At 42.2% G+C, this 20,653-nt stretch overlaps 1 protein-coding gene across 7 annotated transcripts in view; it reads left to right on the top strand.

Annotated features, from left to right (window-relative positions):
- NCOA3 (nuclear receptor coactivator 3) overlaps positions 1–20,278 on the top strand; it is a 122,169-nt gene extending 101,891 nt beyond the window's left edge. For 6 of the 7 annotated variants that reach the window (XM_036825431.1, XM_036825427.1, XM_036825430.1 and 3 more), the window contains 12 exons: positions 56–927; positions 1,936–2,071; positions 3,048–3,242; positions 4,760–5,011; positions 5,110–5,236; positions 6,512–6,683; positions 13,687–13,980; positions 15,052–15,156; positions 16,742–16,973; positions 17,780–17,954; positions 18,453–18,594; positions 18,913–20,278. In XM_036825431.1, coding sequence (XP_036681326.1) covers positions 56–927; positions 1,936–2,071; positions 3,048–3,242; positions 4,760–5,011; positions 5,110–5,236; positions 6,512–6,683; positions 13,687–13,980; positions 15,052–15,156; positions 16,742–16,973; positions 17,780–17,954; positions 18,453–18,594; positions 18,913–18,924 — 2,714 coding nt within the window. In that variant the 3' untranslated portion in view covers positions 18,925–20,278. The remainder of the gene's footprint in view (positions 1–55; positions 928–1,935; positions 2,072–3,047; positions 3,243–4,759; positions 5,012–5,109; positions 5,237–6,511; positions 6,684–13,686; positions 13,981–15,051; positions 15,157–16,741; positions 16,974–17,779; positions 17,955–18,452; positions 18,595–18,912) is intronic. The other variant, XM_036825433.1, reaches the window with a different exon arrangement.
- Positions 20,279–20,653: the final 375 nt, after the last annotated feature.

Raw genomic sequence — 20,653 nt, 5'->3', positions numbered from 1 at the left:
GTTTGTTATAGCGTCTGATAGTCTAATTCTTTTCCTGATTTTTCTCCAAATCCAGGTGTGCACTCTCCCATGGGATCTTCTGGCAATACTGGGAGTCACAGCTTTTCTAGCAGCTCTCTCAGTGCCCTTCAAGCTATCAGTGAGGGAGTAGGGACTTCTCTTTTATCTACTCTGTCTTCACCAGGTCCCAAATTGGATAACTCTCCCAATATGAATGTAAGTCAACCAAGTAAAGTGAACAGTCAAGATTCCAAGAGTCCCCTAGGCTTGTATTGCGACCAGAATCCAGTGGAGAGTTCAATGTGTCAGTCAAATAGCAGAGATCACCTCAATGACAAAGAAAGTAAGGAGAGCAGTGTGGAAGGGCCAGAGAATCAGCGGGGTCCTCTGGAAAGCAAAGGTCACAAAAAATTACTACAGTTACTTACCTGTTCTTCTGAGGACCGGGGTCATTCCTCCTTGACCAACTCGCCCCTGGATTCAAGTTGTAAAGACTCTTCCATTAGTGTCACCAGCCCCTCTGGGGTCTCCTCTTCGACGTCTGGAGGAGTGTCCTCCACATCCAATATGCACGGGTCACTGCTGCAAGAGAAGCACCGGATTTTGCACAAGTTGCTGCAGAATGGGAATTCACCGGCTGAGGTAGCCAAGATTACCGCCGAAGCCACTGGGAAAGACACTAGCAGTACAACGTCTTGTGTAGAAGGAAACGTCAAGCAGGAGCAACTAAGCCCTAAGAGAAAGGAAAATAATGCTCTGCTTAGGTATCTGCTGGACAGGGATGATCCTAGTGACACGCTCTCCAAAGAACTACAGCCCAAAGTGGAAGGTGGCGTAGACGGTAAAGTGAGCCAGTGCAGCAGCTCCATCATCCCGAGCTCAAGTCAAGGGAAGGACGCTAAAATTAAGACAGAAACAAATGAAGAGGTAACTTGTCTTCTGTATATTCCAGCTTAGGCATTGTATTTCAGCATTGCATTTCTGTGTTAGAAAGACAATGTGTTATACACAAATTCTTACCTTCTGTTTTAGGTTTATTTAATGGAAGTTAATCTGGAGCTGTCACTTTTTTGGTAGCTCTTCTGAGCATCAGTAAAGTGTATTATGATGCAGTGTAGAAATAATCAGATATGTATGCTTTCAAATGTGACTATACCTCATTAGTAGCCAATTTGAAATCTTTCATGGAAGTTTTTATTATTGGAATGAACACATTGGGTCATTAAGTGTATGGTAGAAATGGGAAAAACCTTTTGTATTAGGCAACAGAATTTTGATTTTTACCTAAGATCAAGTTTCATATACATGATCACATTCTATACAAGCATTTCCCAGACTCCTCTTGAGGAACACTATCCTGGAAGACGTTAATATGCACCTGAGAAAATTAAATAAAGTCTTGGAGAAGTCCTATTGTTAGGATGTGTGTTTAACTTTGTTTAAACTTTGTTTAGTGTTTCCCAAATGTATTGACCAAAAGCCCTTTTTAAAGCATAGCTATGAATATCTTGTTGAACATCAGCTTATTTTTATTATTATTTTAAAAAATTTAAAAAAATTATTATTAATCATACATGTTTTCAGAAGTATGTGTAGAGGCAGACATCTCTGTCAGCTCATGATTCTGACTAATGTTTGCTGGAAAATATCCTGCAGTTTGAGAATTAAACATATAGGGTAAATTAAAAAATGCCCCTTTGAAAGCACCTCCAAACCCACGCATTTATCTCAGTATTTTCAGCTGTTTTTACTTTGAAGGAAGTCGTGTAGGGATAGGGGTCATGATCAGCTAGCTAGCCTCTAAGTTGGGCGTTACCATTTCAGGTAACTGTTGTGTTTTACTTGTTCCCATTTCATCTCTTGTCCTCTGATGAGTGTGTTTATACCTATGTATCTAGTAATGTTCACAGATTAATTACAAAAAATTATTTTCAGGGATCTGGAGACTTGGATAATCTAGACGCTATTCTTGGTGATCTGACTAATTCTGACTTCTACAATAATTCCGTATCCACAAATGGTAGTAATCTGGTAACGAAGCAACAGATGTTTCAAGGAACTAATTCTCTGGGTAAGAAAGAACTAGATTTTATTCTTGCTGCCTTTGAACTTTTCTGCACACCTGTATGTACTCTTAATTAAAACTAGGATCCAACTTTAAAATGTGTACTTCACCTTAGTTTCTTTTACTAATTTATAATGTAGGTGATTTTAAAAGCTTTTTGGACAGTTTCCCATTTCTAACTAATATGATGCCAGTAATCACAGGGCTTATAGGAAAATGTTCTTCTCTGGTTGCTGCAGGTGAGTAGTAGGTACTCTGTACCTACTAGTACCTTTATTTGTCTTAGGCACAGAGAATTGGATTAAAAAGCAAATCAAAACCTGTCCTATGACACTAACTTATTTTGGTGTTTGCTGGTTCTTACCCAACCTCTCTCCTATAGCTGAGTGTTTCTTGATTCATCAGTTTAACAAGGATATATTATATGTATCAATTGAAAAAGAATAATCCACAATTATCTGGAAAGGTGGTTATTCATTTTTAGTGGCACTATTTCTGAAACTGAAATGGAAAGTTAGATCAATCAAATAGGTTAGAAAAAACAAAAAGAAAAAGGTTAGGAAATTTTGTTTTATTCCTTGCTTGATTAGAAGGCAACTTGTCTGGTTACATTTAGTTGTAAAATTTTAAACTTTAATATGCATGTTAAAGAACTTCCAGGAGTTTGAAACATTGGTAAAATTTTTACTATTAAGCGAAGCAGAATATGAATGACCATATCAGGCTAGAGAACAGTGCCTAATACTTCAGCCAACACTGAGACTCTTGTTTTTTACTTTATTTGGAATACAAGGCTTTTTTTTTTTCTTTTTTCTTTTTCTTTTTTTGGGGGGCTTAGTTATTTATTTTGTAAAGGAAGACAGTGTTTATTTTGGTAAGAAAGACATTCTTGGGTGGGTGGTATTTATGTCTTGTGCTTGATTATTTATGTACTGAATCATCAGAGGATATTTATGTATTGTGCTTTTATGTTTTTTAACAGGTTTGAGGAGTCCACAGTCTGTGCAGTCTGTTCGTCCTCCATATAACCGAGCAGTGTCTCTAGACAGCCCTGTTTCCGTTGGCTCAAGCCCTCCAGTAAAGAATATTGGTGCTTTCCCCATGTTACCAAAGCAACCCATGTTGGGTGGCAATCCAAGAATGATGGATAGTCAGGAAAATTATGGCTCAAACATGGGTATGTTATTTCTTTTCTTTTTTTTTTTTTTTTTAATTTTATTTTTAATTTAATTTATTTATTTTTGGCTGCCTTGGGTCTTCATTGCTGTGCGTGGGCTTTCTCTAGTTGCAGCGAGCGGGGGCTACTCTTCTTTGTGGTGCGCGGGCTTCTTATTGCTGTGGCTTCCCTTGTTGCGGAGCACGGGCTCTAGGCACGTGGGCTTCAGTAGCTGTGGCACGTGGACTCAGTAGTTGTGGCTCCCAGGCTCTAGAGGGCAGGCTCAGTAGTTGTGGCGCATGGGCTTAGTTGCTCCGTGGCATGTGGGATCTTCCCGGACCAGGGCTTGAACCCGTGTTCCCTGCATTGGCAGGTGGATTCCCAACCACTGTGCCACCAGGGAAGTCCCTTATATGTTATTTCTAATGAATATTAATGATTAAAAATTTCTTTTGGGAAAAGCAAATTTTTTTTTTTTTTTTTTTTTAACAGAGTCACACGTTTATAGCTACTTTATTTATTTATTTATTTTGGCTGTGTTGGGTCTTCGGTTCGTGCGAGGGCTTTCTCCAGTTACGGCAAGCGGGGGCCACTCTTCATCGCGGTGCGGGGACCGCTCTTCATCGCGGTGCGCGGGCCTTTCACTATCGCGGCCCCTCCCGTTGCGGGGCACAGGCTCCAGACGCGCAGGCTCAGTAATTGTGGCTCACGGGCCCAGCCACTCCGTGGCATGTGGGATCTTCCCAGACCAGGGCTCGAACCCGTGTCCCCTGCATTAGCAGGCAGATTCTCAACCCCTGCGCCACCAGGGAAGCCCAGGAAAAGCAAATTTAAAATACTTAATTAGAATTAATTAACAGGTTTTTGAATAACAGTAGCATGTTTTCTTTTATGAGTATTCTTCATTTATTCTGTGTCTTGGTGATTTAAACTCTCAAGGAGACTTTCAGTCCAAGACGTTTTCTTCTTTTTTTCTTTGTTTGCTGTGCTGTGGGGCATGTGGGATCTTAGTTCTCCTACCAGGGATCAAACCTGTGCCCCAGGGAAGTCCCGCAAGACATTTTCTAACCTGTAATGAATACATAGCAATAGAGGCATACCTCAGCAGTATTGCAGGTTCTGTTTCAGCCCACCGCAATTAAGTAAATATCACAATAAAGCGAGTCACGTTAATTTTTTGGTTTCCCAGTGCATATAAAAGGTAGGTTTACCCTATACTGTATTAAGTGTGCAATAGCATTATGTCTAAAAACAAATGTACGTACCTTAATTTAAAAACACTTTATTGCTAAAATATGCTAACCATCATCCGACAACAAAAGTTTGTTGCCACAAACCTTCAATTTGTAAAAAACGCAGTGTCTCTGAAGCACAATACAGTGAGGGTATGCCTATCAGAAATGTCTTAACAGTTGGCCAGCCCTATTTTTAGAATGACAAAGCACTTTTTTGTCAAGGCTCATGTGTCTAATGACTGTACCTGTATGATATAAGAAGAATTTCATTCTAATATGGAAAATACCTAATTTCTGTTTTAGGTGGACCAAACAGAAATGTGACTGTGAATCAGACTCCTTCCTCGGGAGACTGGGGCTTACCAAACTCAAAGGCCAGCCGAATGGAACCTATGAATTCAAACTCCATGGGGAGACCAGGAACGGATTATAACGCTTCTTTACCCAGGCCTGCCGTGGGTGGCTCAGTGCCCGCCGTGCCTCTTCGGTCCGGTAGCATCCCAGGTGTGAGGCCAGTGTTGCAGCAGCAGCAGCAGCAGCAGATGCTTCAGATGCGTAAGCATTCCCTTCATAAGGAAAGAAAATTAGATGTTTTAGGCTAACTTTTGCCTTTGGCTTATTTGAAAATTTATCCTTTCTTTTTGTTCCCCCAGGGCCCGGTGAGATTCCCATGGGGATGGGGGTCAGTCCTTATGGCCAAGCAGCACCATCGAACCAACCTGGTTCCTGGCCAGATGGCATGTTGTCCATGGAACAAGGCCCTCATGGGACTCAAAATAGGTGGGGCTTTATTAAGTGACCCTGTGGAAAATGTAAGCATTGGATTATCTAGAAAAGGGTGAGAGCACAGGAACAAACCTGAAAGAGGATGAGAAAAACTCTCTGTAATTGAGGTACTCATTGCCATCTGTGTGTAAAAGCGAGGCTGAGTCTGAGACAGCAGGCGTTCGTGGGAGAGGGAGGAGACAGGACTGTATCTCTCAGCGAGCATGACTGTTGAGTGGTCACACCTGGGAGCCTCCATGTGCCGTGATCGTCTCTCATAATGTAACAATCCTCCTCCATGAGGAGAGGGATAAATTAGCACTAGTTTGACAAGATAAATGGTGCGCAGAGGGTGAGCCTCAGTTTTCTGGAAAGTTCATTTTTTAGGATTGGATAATTCTTTTCTAAAATTATTTAAAACGTTTCAGGGATGAAGGTGAAAGTGAAATATAGCACGCTTTTATTTTTGTGAAAGAAAGATTGTGGATTATGTCTGTTTCATTTTTAAAGTTTGGTCAGTAACTCATTGGCATGAAAGAGGCTACCTGTCACTGTCAGCTCTGACTTGAGTTCTACAATAAATTAAGCAAAGAAAAATGAATTGATCTGTTGAGTAGACAGAAGTGTAACTACATGAGCTTATTAACTTGAGTGCTTCTCTACCCAGTAGAGAACAAATAGTTTCATCACAGAATTTTTCTGAGACTGGATAAATGTCTAGCTCCATGCCCCTGTAATGTGTTGGAGAACTGTGGCATTGCTGTGGGGTTTGTATTATACTCGTATGGGGTTTGTATTATACTTGTCGATACATGAGCTCTGTGGGCCGTGTATGAAACAAGTTATTTTGGTAGAACCCTGGGCTCAGTTCAGCATTTCCACCTTTTTTCCCATTCTTTTGTTGATTTCTCCAGCCTGCAAGTATCCTAACTACTACCACTTCTGTTCTTGTAGGGTCTTGAAAACACCACCCTCTTCATCCCTCCAATCTCCTTTCCCAAATCTCTGCTATCCTCTAAATGTCAAGGGATCTAGCAATTGCATTTTGGTGGTGGGATTGGGAGTTGTAATCTAGATATGGTGGTCGAAGATGACCTGGTGAGGTTTAAAATTGTGGGTCTTAAATTTAAATTGATGCCGTTTGTTCTTTTCTGCTACTCTGTTAGTTTATTATTTACACTTGTATTATTTGAGTTATTGCATATTAAAAATACTGTGCGGGGTTACTTTGATCTTTTTTTTTTTTAAGAGGAAAAGCACCATTGAAATTGAATCTAAGTCTCTTTTTAGGCCACTTCTTAGGAATTCCCTGGATGATCTCCTTGGGCCACCTTCTAACCTTGAAGGCCAGAGTGACGAAAGAGCATTGTTGGACCAGCTGCACACACTCTTGAGCAACACAGATGCCACAGGCCTGGAAGAAATTGACAGAGCTCTTGGCATTCCTGAACTTGTAAATCAAGTAGGTAGCAGTACTGTGGAAGTAGAAATGTGTGTGTGTGTGTCTGCACGCACGCGTGCTCGCATATATCCATGAAGCAATGTACAACAGTGCCTATATGTGTATCTTTTCTTTATGTACAGCACTACATTCATGGATACCAGCATTAAATTTAGAAAATATACTTTATAATTGTGATAGAACTTCCAGCAACTTACTGTTTTATAAAGATGTCAAATTTTAGGCAACCATAGAAATGATCCAGTAAAACTACTATACAGTTTTTAAAATGCTGCTTTTTGCTTATGTTAGTTGAATCCTCATTTTTATAATTACCTCTTTCTACTCCCTGGACAACCAGTGTATACTCTGAGGAGGCAAGCTTTGTGTGTTTTAAACAAAATCTGTTTACACTGGTAAATCTGTGAATATCCCAACAACATCATCTCCTATTCCTAGTTACCTATTCAGCCTTATGAAAATATGCCATTTACAAATCTGTATTTTTTGAAACATAACATTTTGTAGTGGATCTTTTCATTATAGGATGTGTGTTTGGGGGCACTTGTGTAAGTCTGTGTGTTTAATGATAAGTGGGAAAGATCCTCAGGGTTCTCAGGCTTTGTTGGGGAGACAAATGTGTATAAAAAGAATTACACTTCAGTGTGGCAGACACTGCACAGAACTTTTTAAAGGGTGGTTGAGAAACATGGAGCAGTGATGATGTACACCTGGGGGTACCAGCCACCTGTGACCCTGACCGAGGAGCCGTGTCTGACCTGGCTGGGGGAGGAAGTGAGGGTTACATGAGGACCAAGAAGATTTAACTGCCACTAGAATTTTTTTTTTTTTTGGTCTGTGTCGGGTCTTAGTTGCGGCCCTTGGGATCTTCGTTGAGACATGGCGGTGCAGACTCTTCGTTGTGGCGCGTGGGCTTCTCTCTAGTTGTGGCGTGCGGATTTTCTCTCTCTAGTTGTGGTGCGCGGGCTCCAGGGTGCGTGGGATCTGTAGTTTGTGGCACACGGCTCTCTCATTGAGGTGCGTGAGCTCGGTAGTTGCAGTGCGTGGGCTTAGTTGCCTCGTGGCACGTGGGATCTTAGTTCACCGAACAGGGATCGAACCAGCGTCCCCTACATTGGAAGGCGGATTCTTTACCGCTGGACCACCAGGAAAATCCCCTAGAATTTTATTTAAGGTGGAAATAGTTTTCTTTGTCTTCATGTAAAATAGTTAATGATCCTTATATAAAAATCTGACAATCACAAAAGTACATATTTTTTAAAAAAGTTGAAAATCCTCCATAATCTTGGCACAAAGAATCATAAGTAACTTTTGTGTGTATATTTTAAAAAAAAAAGGAAGCAGACGTTTAAAATACTTTTGTGGCCTGTTTTACTTTATGAAAGTCATAGTCAATCATCTTTTTTGTTTAATGTATACATCTTTAATTTTAATGGCCAAATAGTATCCGTCTTATTGAACACTATTTAACCAGTTATCTACTGATGAAAATTTAATTGTTCCTAAATACTTTGTTATAATTCTGTGAATTACTTACATCTTGTTCACTTTGTCTGTTGTCCTAGCTACAATCCAAGAGAAAGGATGATTGGGTTGGAGGGCTTATTTTAGAGGTTTATCTACATACTCTCAGGCAGTTTTCCTGGATGATCGTATAGCTGCTTTTCCACAGCAGGGTGTGAGGACTCCAGTCCGTCACCCTCACCAGCACTGCTGCCGTGGCCCACGAAGACGAAAGAACCCACAGTGTGGAAGAGCAAGTGACGGGACATATACTGAGCATGATTATTCTTTCAGATCCTTGCCAGTCTGATGGGCAACAAAGATTCTTGTTTTAATTTGTATTTCTTTCGTTAGCAAGGTTGAACATATTTTATATTTTTTGGCCATTGAGATGTGTTTAATAGTTTAATAGTTCTGATGGGGTTTTTATTTTGTTGATCTGTAGCGATACTTTAGTTACTGATTGTTGATTCCTTCATTTAACAAATATTTGTCTTCTATATGCCAATCAGTCTTTCCTTAGAGACTGAAGAGCAATAGTGAACAACTTATTTCCTGCTCCCAGAACTCAGGCAAGGAACCACACAGATAGAAGTGGAACTGGTGAAGGAGAGGTTACAAGGAAAGGCATGTGATGCTGTGAGACCTTTAAATAAAGGGACCTTTTCTTAGGATAGGGCGGGATGTCAAAAATTTTCTCTAAAAAAGCATGTTTGCAGGATGACTGTTAACCTGTCTATATTGTATATTGTAAATAGTTTGCCCAGTTTCTTTTTTTTTTTATAAATTTATTTTTGGCTGCGTTGGGTCCTCATTGCTGCACGCAGGCTTTCTCTAGTTGGCGGCGAGCGGGGGCTACTCTTCATTGCGGTATGCGGGCTTCTCATTGCAGTGGCTTGTCTTCTTGCGGAGCATAGGCTCTAGGCATGCGGGCTCTGTAGTTGTGGCTCGCGGGCTCTAGAGCGCAGGCTCAGTAGTTGTGGCGCACGGGCTTAGTTGCTCTGCGGCATGTGGGATCTTCCTGGACCAGGGCTCGAACCCATGTCCCCTGCATTGGCAGGCGGATTCTTTTTTTTTTTTTTTTAATTATTAGCACCTTTAATTAATTATTTATTTATTTATTTATTTGGCTGTGTTGGGTCTTCGTTTCTGTGCAAGGGCTTTCTCTAGCTGCGGCAAGTGGGGGCCACTCTTCATCGCGGTGCGCGGGCCTCTCACTATCGTGGCCTCTCTTGTTGCGGAGCACAGGCTCCAGACGCGCAGGCTCAGTAGTTGTGGCTCACGGGCCTAGTTGCTCTGCGGCATGTGGGATCTTCCCAGACCAGGGCTCGAACCCGTGTCCCCTGCATTAGCAGGCAGATTCTCAACCACTGCGCCACCAGGGAAGCCCTGGCAGGCGGATTCTTAACCACTGTGCCACCAGGGAAGTCCATCCAGTTTCCTTTTAGTGGGGGCTTGTTTATAGTTTTGTTCTTTAGTTTAAAAATGTTTGTGTTTTCAAAACCAGGATGATGAGATAAAGAATAACTGGGGACTGACTTGAATAGTCAGGAAAGGTTTTCCTGGAGAGATGACATGTAAGCTGACACCTGAAGGATGAGAAAGAGCTAGCTAGGCAAACAGCCTAGGGAAAGAACAATCCAGAAGAGGTACAGCTAACTCAGAGTTGCTTAGGCAGGAAAGAGCTTGCGGGTTCTAGGAAGTGGCTGAGGTTGGTGAGAACGGAGAGGGAGCCATGTGAGATGACGTTGGGGAAGTACATGGAGGCTAGGTTCTACAAAGCTGTCTTAAGAGATTGGACTTTTTCTGTGTATTGGGAACCCATGGAAGGATTGTAAGCAGGGTAAGGATGAGACCAGTTTTCCTTTTTTGTTGTAATTAATTTTTATTTTTCAGCAAAGTAATCCATTTTTAATTTAAAAATAAAATGATAGGAAAATATGCTTACTGAAGAACCACAGTTCCTTTGCCCCACTGCGAGATGGTGAAACTCACCTCTTTATTTTGGTAATATTTCTAAGAAATATGATTATGCAGCTATTTCTTTATCAACTTCAGTCTATATCTATTGATTTCCAGATATGATAGTTGACTATGCGTTTGTAGTCCCTTATCTTAGACTCTTGACATCAGATATGCTTTGGAATTCAGGAATCTTTGGATCTTAGAAGGGTAAAATTGTGCATGGGTACCATATATTACAAAATACTCTTGATAGAGTTTCGAGCAATACTGTAATTTTTGGGCAATAGCCTGTGATCAAACGTGCTAATACTTCTACAGCAAAATACATAATCACACTAAGTGGGATATTATAGAGATTATGTGTTGCTTTGTACAAGTTCAGGCCAGGTTTTGCTGTTAAATACATTTGGTGCTAATGAAAAATTGTTAGTCTTTTGTAAAGAATTAAAATTTTTTTGGAATTTTAGGTAAGAAATTGTGGATCTGTATTTATACCCCCTTCCTCTACTACGTACCCTCACACCCATACCCTCTACATACGCGTGGGCACGTGCAGTCTCTCCCCTCAAGGTGACTATGTCCCTTGTTTTTAAATAAATAGGTACCCTATATTTACATCATTTTGGCTCATTGCTGAGCCAGGTGTAGTTGCATAGGATTTTGTTTTTGGTTTGTTTGTGTGAGTTAATTGCCTTGTCTTTTCATTTGCTTTGTTTTCTACATACTTACTGCTAAAAGTTTCTCTTACTTTTTTCTTCTTCTTCACATGTTCATACACATTAGATAATTCCTCAGTTCTTTCTCTCCCTGTTATAGTTCCATGTCCCTCTGTTTAACTCTGCCCTTTTGAGGCTGCTCTAGAAATTAATAATTGTCATTCTTCTCCTGTGTTGGATCCTCAGTTTCCTGAATCTCAAGTCATTTTCTTTCTTGATTTACTCCTTTGCTGAAACAAAATTTCTGTTAACTTCTCTGTCCCTGCAATTTTTGGGTCCTTTTGTGTTTGAAAATGTCTTTATTCCATCCACCCCACTGCACCTCTGGCTGCCGTGTATTAAATTCTAAGTTGAAAATAAGTTCCTCTTAGAATTTTGAAAGAGTAGTTCCATAGTTATCTGGCATCCAGTGTTGCCATTGAGTCGTATTGCAGTCTGATGGCTGAGGGCTCCCCTGGTCTGTACTCAGCCTCCTAACCAGCCCCCTGTCTGGGCGCCCTCCCTGGCCTTCTGCTGCCCCCAGTGGAGTGCTGCCTTGGCTCCATGGGAGACATGACTCAGTCCTCAGGTGGGTTTTCTCTGCAGGCACACGGGTCTCAGTTTCTCTGCTGTGTTGAGTTGCTTACTCCTCCGTACACTTTCTGTCTTCCAGATGCCTGTTGAAATTTTTTATCTTGTTGCCTTCAATATTCTCTTTTTTTTGGGATAAATACTACCTTTTAACTTGTTTGCTGTCATTTTAGCAGGGTTAGCAAGAGAAATATAGAGTATATTATGGTCTGATTTACTTTATAAACAGAAATGTCAGATTGCTGTCTGGAGGAGGGAATTAGTATTATGGCACAGAGTAGACGCACAGATGGCAGGGAGATGTCTTGGGAAGGGTCATGGCAACGGAATGAAAAGAAGGGAAGGCTATGCGACGTGTCACGGAGGAAAAGCTGACAGGACTTGCGCCCTGTGTGCACACATATGCACTTGCACACTTGGGAAGGGAGACTGTGAGGAATCGGAGTTGCTGGCGTTTAGTTCTGGGTGAATGGTGCTGCCATCTATTGTGATGTAGGGAAGATTGGAGAAGAATCAGGGGTTTTTTTTGTTGGAGGGACTGTTGATAATCACGCCTTCTGTTCTCTACATGTTAAGTTTGAGATGCCCAAGACGTCCAGGTAAAGATGTTGAGTGGGCGCCTGTATGAGCACAGTTAAAGAGTCCGAGGCATTGGAGCTGGAGAAAGAAACTTGGCAGTTGTCACCAGTGGATGAGGAGACCGAGTAGAAAAGGTAGCGAGAGGAAAGAAGAGGGCCTAGGGCGGATGAACTCTTAACATTCCTCCAAGGAAAGGCCTGAGATGGGGGAGAAAATAGAGAGTGGTGTCACTATCGCCGCGGGGTGAGATGTGCTTTAGGATGAGACTTGGTGAAGGTGTCAACTGCACACTTGGCATCCTGTGCCGAGGACGAGAAGATAAAGGTGGATGCAGCACCTGCCTGGCTCTTCTTGTCTTAACATGGCAGGCTCTCCCCTCCTTCAGAGTATTTATTTTTACTTCTTTTTCTGCTGGACATTACTTTGTATGCATGGTTAGCACGTAGAGAAGTGATACCTGGCATATAACACATTTAATAAATACTTGTTGAATTAATAGGTTTCTTTCTCCTTCTCATGTACAAATAGTGGATGACTGACCACCTTTAGGTTTTTTTTTTTTTTTTAAATAAATTTATTTATTTATTTATTTTTGGCTGCATTGGGTCTTCGTTGCTGTGCACGGGCTTTCTTTAGTTGCAGTAAGCAGGGGCTACTCTTCATTGAGGTACGTGGGCTTCTCATTGCGGTGGCTTCTATCATTGCGGAGCACGGGCTCTAGAGCGTAGGCTCAGTAGTTGTGGCGCATGGGCTTAGTTGCTCCGCGGCATGTGGGATCTTCCCGGACCAAGGCTCGAACCCGTGTGCCCTGCATTGGCAGGCGGATTCTTAACCGCTGCGCCACCAGGGAAGCCCCACCTTTAGGTTTTGTTCATGTGGTGAATACACCTCAGGGGACATGGGCTGTTGTTAATTTACCTGTCTCTACTATACTCGCCTCTTGTCACCTTCAAAAGCATTCTTGTGCAGATGATATGAGAATTCATTGATCACAGTGATTTTTTAAAAAAATTATTTATTTATTTATTTATTTATTTTTGGCTGTGTTGGGTCTTTGTTTCTGTGTGAGGGCTTTCTCTAGTTGTGGCAAGCGGGGGCCACTCTTCATCGCGGTGCGCGGGCCTCTCACTATCGCGGCCTCTCTTGTTGCGGAGCACAGGCTCCAGACGCGCAGGCTCAGTAGTTGTGGCTCACGGGCCTAGTTGCTCTGCGGCATGTGGGATCTTCCCAGACCAGGGCTCGAACCCGTGTCCTCTACATTAGCAGGCAGATTCTCAACCACTGCGCCACCAGGGAAGCCCAATCACAGTGATTTTAATTGATTTATTTTACACTTGGCATGGGAGGTCAGTGTTGGTACAGAAATCTTGTCTGGAACAAATAGTATTTCTCCAGGTACTCAATACATTGTAGATATTTGGCTCAGAAAATATTTGAGTGTCTCCCTGTGTGAGACCCTGTGCTCCGTAAGCACTAGTACACAGCTATTAAAAGATGGTTTGGTCTCTGGTCTCATGGAATTTAAGACAATAAATTTGATTTCGCTTTTGGAATTCTGCAACATCATTGTTCACATACATTGACTTATATTTTTCACCTTCTTTAAAGCATTGTATTTCTGTTGCTTTCCCACATGTACTTTACTGTTCATTTATGTGTTTGATGTTTAGGGACAAGCTTTGGAGTCCAAACAGGATGCTTTCCAAGGCCAAGAAGCGGCAGTAATGATGGAGCAGAAGGCGGCATTATATGGGCAGACGTACCCGACACAGGGGCCTCCAGTGCAAGGAGGCTTTCATCTTCCGGGACAATCACCACCTTTTAACTCGATGATGAATCAGATGAACCAGCAAGGCGGTTTTCCTCTCCAAGGAATGCACCCCCGGGCCAACATCATGAGACCCCGGACAAACACTCCCAAGCAACTTAGAATGCAGCTTCAGCAGAGGCTGCAGGGCCAGCAGGTAACCAGTCACACGTCCAAAGCAACTTTCCCTTCGACCTCCTCCTCTTTCATTTGTTTTTGGACTGTGTTCTTTCAGGGCTCTTGCCACTGGCTCTCTATCCCTCGTCAACTAAAGAAATTCCTTTCGTTTTCATTTCTGTGTAACATTTTATTTGTATGGATGGTTCCTTGCTAGGGAGTGGTTGTACTAGAATTGGATACCTTTCTATAAGAATATTCTGTTGTACAGGTTGAAAAATAAAAAATGTCAGGATTGCTCTTGGGGGAGAGGAGTGCTTCTTGATGGCTTCCTAGTCTTAGAGGTAGATAATTTCTATTATTAAAAAAAGTCCTTAATGTTAATAGCCAGATGTTGAAACCTTATTGATCTGAGCAGTTTCTTTAAGGAACCTCTGCTTTCTAGATGTGTTATATACAACTTGAGCTCTTTTAATATTTTTTTTCCGTTGTTTCCTTCGTAACACATTTTTAAAAATTTATTTTTATTTTGTATCTTGAGTGCACTGAGTTCTTAAATGTGGGGGAATCGAACCACATAAGCAGATGAGTGAATTGAGAATCCAGTGAGCCGGAGACTCTTCCAGTGTATTAATGTTCCTAAAAGTCAGCGTAGGTACTCAGGAAAGCTGTATTAATGCGTTCATGGTATAACGTTTTACCATTTCTTTCCACTAAAAATCACCCAGGAAAAGGTAGCAGAAGTAGTTTTTTCCAGTGTTACTTTGATCAAATTAAAGCTATTTCCCTAATAGCCTAAGTAATCCCAGAGAAAATCTGACTTTATAAATCCTTTGGGTTCCTGTGGAAGACATTCTTTAAGCTGCAGAATTGCACTTTCACTTTTCTGCCTGTTGCTGAACATGAAGGCCTCACATGGCAGCCAAGGGCTTTCCAGCACCAGCCTTTTTGAAATGTGAAAGTGTACCGGTTCAGCTTAGCCATGACTTAGCCTGGTTAATGGGTTTAGAGGTGTCATCATGACCTCGCTGGGTGGTGCCAAGGGTGTGGACAGCTGTTTGGGCTCATTAACGTGCTCCACTTGCATTCTCACCACCCTGTGTCTCCCCAGTTTTTGAATCAGAGCCGTCAGGTACTTGAAATGAAAATGGAAAACCCCACTGCTGGTGGGGCTGCGGTGATGAGGCCCATGATGCAGCCCCAGGTCAACTCCCAGGTGAGAATCAGTCTCTCCGTGTTCAGGGCTGAATGCCCCGCACAGGGCTGGGCCCATGCTCGGCTCTCAGTAAATGTTTATTAAACAAAGACAGTACATAATCCCAGATTTCTTGTGTAAGAACCCATCCCATGGTCCCATCACACTTTTCTTCTTCCCTTTGTCTCTCCTACTGGTAACTAGGAAGAATCAGAGGAAGAGAGATTCTTTTATTAAAAACCACTGATTCATGTTTTTAAAGTTAATTCCCCGGGGGTGGGGTGGGGTGGGATGAATTGGGAGACTGGGATTGACATATATTATACACTATTGATACTGTGTATAAGAAAGATAACTAATGAGAACCTGCTGTATAGCTCAGGGAGCTTTGCTCAGTGCTCTGTGGTGACCTAAATGGGAAGGAAATCCAAAAAAGAGGGGATATATGTATACATATAGGTGATTCACTTTGCTGTACAGTAGAAACTAACAGAACATTGTAAAGCAACTGTACTCCAATAAAAATTAATAAAAAAATTGATTCCCTTTGTGATCAGTTGCTGTGTTGTGAAAACAGCTACCATTTACTTTTCAGGGATTGCAAATAACAAATCTGTAAACTTTTTTCTGTTCCTGGATTGTGAAACCACATGCTCACTGGGTAGAATTTGAAATTATAAGAAGTATAAAGAAGAAAATAAATAATTTATAATCCCACTCTCAGTGACAGCCTCTGAGATGACCTGACTTCCCATAGTGGGAGGAATGCTGTTAAAGTTCTGTCTGCCTCCAGTGCATGGTGGACACTATATTAAGGCATTTCCTTAGTGTGCACAAGGCAGATGACTACACGAAAATCCCTACTGTGGTTTGAAATATTGTTAAACAACAACAATTCTGAAATGCCTAGTTTTCGCTGTTAGACCTACTCGGAAGTACCGATACCTATATATTTTCTTGATAGTCAGACCTCCTGTATAAGCTGAGCTAGGATGCTTTCCAAAAAGAGGATAAGTGTTTGCTTTTTGGTGATGATCTCTCCCAGCTGGCAAATCAACAGGTCAGCTTCCTTGTTCAGTGCTTTGATCACGTCACCTCCTTACCCTTCACTTCTTCTGTCAGAAGGTTTAGAGAGACTACAAGAGCTTCTGGGATGGATTCCTGCTTCTCTGACTATAACCCCATCCCTTTGTTTTTGGCTTCCCTTTTTGTTTCTCCCCCAAACATAGTCTCATGCCTGCCCCTTTTCTTCTTGCTGTTTTATTTCATAGTTTTTGAAAAGTTTGTCCTCAAATTCTACTCCTACATGTTCTCTCACTTTGAGGAATGTTTTCTAACTATGGCAAAGCCCGATGACGTGTCTGCTTTCGTCCCCCAGCCCCCAGTAATTTCCAGGCCCCTGTTCTGCTCCCCCAACGCCCATACCCACACCGAGCCAGAAAGCCTTTACCATAATGAGAATTGTGCGTTTCCTTTTTTGTAATTATATAGAAAGGCATTGGGTGTTTTTTCTTTCTGATACCTCATGTGTCATGGGGGCACTGTATGTATGAAATTGGCTAGCTCTTGCCACATGTGTGTAATTGCGTTCTTTCTTGGGCATTAGCAGGGTTTCCTTAACGCCCAGATGGTCGCCCAGCGCAGCAGAGAGCTGCTGAGTCATCACTTCCGACAGCAGAGGGTGGCGATGATGATGCAGCAGCAGCAACAGCAACAGCAAACCCAGGCCTTCAGTCCACCCCCTAACGTGACTGCGTCCCCCACCATGGACGGAGTCCTGGCAGGGCCTGCCATGCCACAGGCTCCACCCCAGCAGTTTCCATATCCACCAAATTATGGTAAATTTGTCAGGGATAATAATGTCTTCCCCAAAGTAACATTCCTAGGGCTGTGAGAGTCACTAGGTCTGTTGTGTATTAAAAACAAATGCTATTCACTCTCTTGTTATTTCACGAGAGAAACAAAATTAATTAAAAAATAACAGAACAAAAATGTCTACTGCAGTGCACAGGTGATCGTCATTGAGGTAGATGATCTATCATAGTTCAGGTTTTTTCCCCCCGGGTCTTGTTTTTACAGTTCCCCACATCTTAATTTGGAAGAAAGACTTACCAGGTCCCCTCCAGTATGTCCCAGCGTAGTAGAACTCTGCCATCTCCGAACAGTGAGAGCAATGCACTGTGTGGGCTTTTTGAGTTCCTTTTCTTGGTGGCTTGGGCATATTAATTACAGCCATGCCTTTGTGAGGTTCCAGGAACGTGGTGGGAGTGGCGCTAGAGGTATCTATTGCAGAGATGACATTTGAGGATGCGTCCCTGTCAGCTGGGGACACAGCTCTTTGCCCTCTAAAGGGGGGTGTAGTGAGGAGCAGCGTGGTGTATGGTGTCCTTTTCATACAGAAAGCTCACGGAAGTAACTGCCCTTCGGGGGATTCACCCAGTGTGCATCTCTGGAGTAAGCCTGTTGCTCTAGTTGTCACCTTGGTGAGAAGCAAGAATTACTGGCAGGCAGCATCTTTATACCTTGTACTTAACACATTCCCCCACCTTTACAAAAGAACCTCAAGTTACTATAGAAAGCTGATATTCTAAGGAGGTAGCATTTGAGCATTGTAATTTCTTTTTCTTCTTCTTTCTTTTTAAAGGGATGGGACAACAGCCAGATCCAGCCTTTGGTCGAGTGCCTAGTCCTCCCAATGCGATGATATCATCAAGAATGGGTCCCTCCCAGAATCCCATGATGCAGCACCCTCAGACCGCACCCATGTATCAGTCCTCGGAAATGAAGGGCTGGCCGTCAGGAACCCTGACCAGGAACAGGTGAAGAACGGGGAAATTTTTTTTTTTTTTTTTTTTTTTGGCTGGGCCGCTTGGCTTGCAGGATCTCAGTTCCCTGATCAGGGATTGAACCCAAGCCCTCGGCAGTGAAATTGCAGAGTCTTAACTACTGGACTGCTGGGGAATTCCCAGAATAGGGACTTCGTAAAAGTCGGCCACATTCTAGTGCCAGAAATTCAGGGAATTAGTCTCTGTTTTTCAGCCAAGCCTGTTTGGATGGGGAGATGAAAGGTCCTAGGCTTACATTAGAGAGTGTGTGATTTGGCTCCTCTGTTTTGAGAAGCCTTCCTACTGTGTGCATCTCCACGAGGGTAGTGAGTACAGACAGCTGTGAAAGATAGAAGGCAGGCTGTCAGAGTTTTCTTGCTCATGTTGTTCTCTGCTTGAGTACAGCGACATTGACAAAATTGCGGTAGTCTCTGTGTGCATGTCCTGTGTTGTGAAAATGACCCAGGAGGTAATTTCCTACTTTGTTTACAGCTCTTTTTCCCAGCAGCAGTTTGCCCACCAGGGGAATCCTGCAGCATATAGTATGGTGCACATGAATGGCAGCAGTGGTCCCATGGGACAGATGAACATGAACTCCATGCCCATGACTGGCATGCCGATGGGTCCTGATCAGGTACGGGGTGGGGGGATCTGTTCCTCACCTTTCTCAAAAAATTTTTCCTGTTCTCTGGAGAGAACCAGAGCCTCAACTGTAATGTTAAAGGTCCTAGGTAGATTTTAAACTTGGATGTATAACTTAAAAATATATGTAATCATTGAAAAAACTTTTGGTTTGAAGGCATTGGGCCAGTTGATACTTTCAGAAATCTGGGATCTAAGAACTGAATCAGTCAGCCAGAGCCATGTTGCAAGCCATCAGTGTAGACATAACGGATTCTTTTCTGTTGGGCAAAGTGTGCGTTTTACTCATGTTACTTCTGGTTGCCAACAGAAATATTGCTGACATCTCTACCCCAGGACCTCCAAGGAAATCACTGTACAAATGACACTGCACTAGGATTATTGGGAGTAAAGAATCATTGTCTAGGCACCCAGCTTTGAAGAAAGGACCAGCTTTGATCTCCATCAAGGGTATTTCAAGTGATGTCATTTGAGCAGGCAGGACTGGATTTTAAGCTGAAGCGTGATATCTACCTGTTAATTTTTCCCTCCTCCTATGTATCATGGTGTTTAAAACAGAAATATTTTTGGCGTTCTGCCTTTTCAGGATGTGATTGTGGAGGCACGGAGAGTTACTGATCACAGAAATGTCCGGTGTCACTTTTTTCTGCTTTGCTATCCAAAGTCTTTGGAAAAAATGTAGGTGGGCCAGAGAACACTGGAGAAATCAAGAGATTAGAACATCCGGTTTCTTGATAGTTGCAGTATTGGGTGAAGAGCATGGTCCCAACCTCGAGTGTTTTTGTCACTATCAGGTTCTGTCCCGGGAGTGGGCATTTCAAAGTTCTCCCTTAAGGATAGTGTTGAGTTGCTCTGACCCTACTCTTGGTTGTCCTAGGCTTTTTCCTAAATAGCATTTTTATCTGCCCCTACTGTCCTGTAATACTTCACCTCCAGGAATTGTCCTTGGTGTCAAATGGCTTCGCAGAAGGGAAAATAGATGACAGTATTTAATTGCAGCAGTCAGTGGCAGTCTTTCATATGCTAACGTGCAGCGGAGTGCACTTTATTTAAAAAGTAATGGATAAATGCAATATTCTCGAGGTCTTGAGGAACGGTGAACCACATACCTAGTTTTTGTCTAAACTAATCTGTTGGACAAGAACTGTGATTTTTGTTGTTGTTGTTGAAAGTACTGGTTTCACCCTTTGCCTATATGGTAGAGCAATAATGCTTTTTGAAAATAAACTGCAGAAAACCCAAGGCCAGGTACTGCATTCTGAATCAGAATTTCGCAGTGTTTCTGTGAATAGAATTTCTTTTGTAAATATGACCTTTAAGATATTGTATTATGTAAAATATGTATATACCTTTTTTGTAGGTCACAACAACTCATTTTTACAGAGTTTGTGAAACTAAATATTTAACATTGTTGATTTCAGTAAGTTCAACATGGTGAGGTTACCAACAGAAGTCATCCCCTGAATTTTGTGGCCTGGGGGATGGGGCAGTGGCCAACAGCTTTTCCTTGCCCCCAGCCTTAGATGCCTCGCTTGTTTTCAGTCTCTTAATCTAAATGCTTTTTAAAGAGATCATTTAGATGTAGACATTTAAATTTTTTAAAAAAATTTCTCTACCAGAACTAAGCACTTTGTTAATTTTGGGGGAGAGAATAGATACGGGGAAATAAACTTAAACCCCCAGATATCAAGGATTTTAAAAGATCAAGCAATTTGATTTCAAAGAAGAATCTTGGATTTTAAGCAGTCCATAAATTAAATGGCAATTCATGGTATTTTTTAAAAAAAGTGAATACGTTGTCTTCTCATCCATTTTAGGAGTGCTCTAAGGTTTTGGTTGCTAGGACCTGAGTCCCACATTGAGATCTCAGGCGTAGAATCCTCAGTGTGTGGTTCCTGGTGTCTGCTCAGCTTGTCTTGTCCTTCCACTACTGTGATGTTTTCCCCCGAGAATTGGAGGAGTAGCATCATGGTTATTTCCTAAGGAGTTCAGTCTCCATAGCAGCCAGTTTCCTGAGATTCAGAGCCGAGGTCTGATTGGGCGCCTTTGCA

This window comes from Balaenoptera musculus, chromosome 15 (assembly GCF_009873245.2).
Source record: "Balaenoptera musculus isolate JJ_BM4_2016_0621 chromosome 15, mBalMus1.pri.v3, whole genome shotgun sequence".
NCBI classification, from domain to species: domain Eukaryota; kingdom Metazoa; phylum Chordata; class Mammalia; order Artiodactyla; family Balaenopteridae; genus Balaenoptera; species Balaenoptera musculus.
The sequence above is the reverse complement of the archived record's forward strand: the minus strand, read 5'-3'. Positions and strand labels throughout refer to the sequence as shown.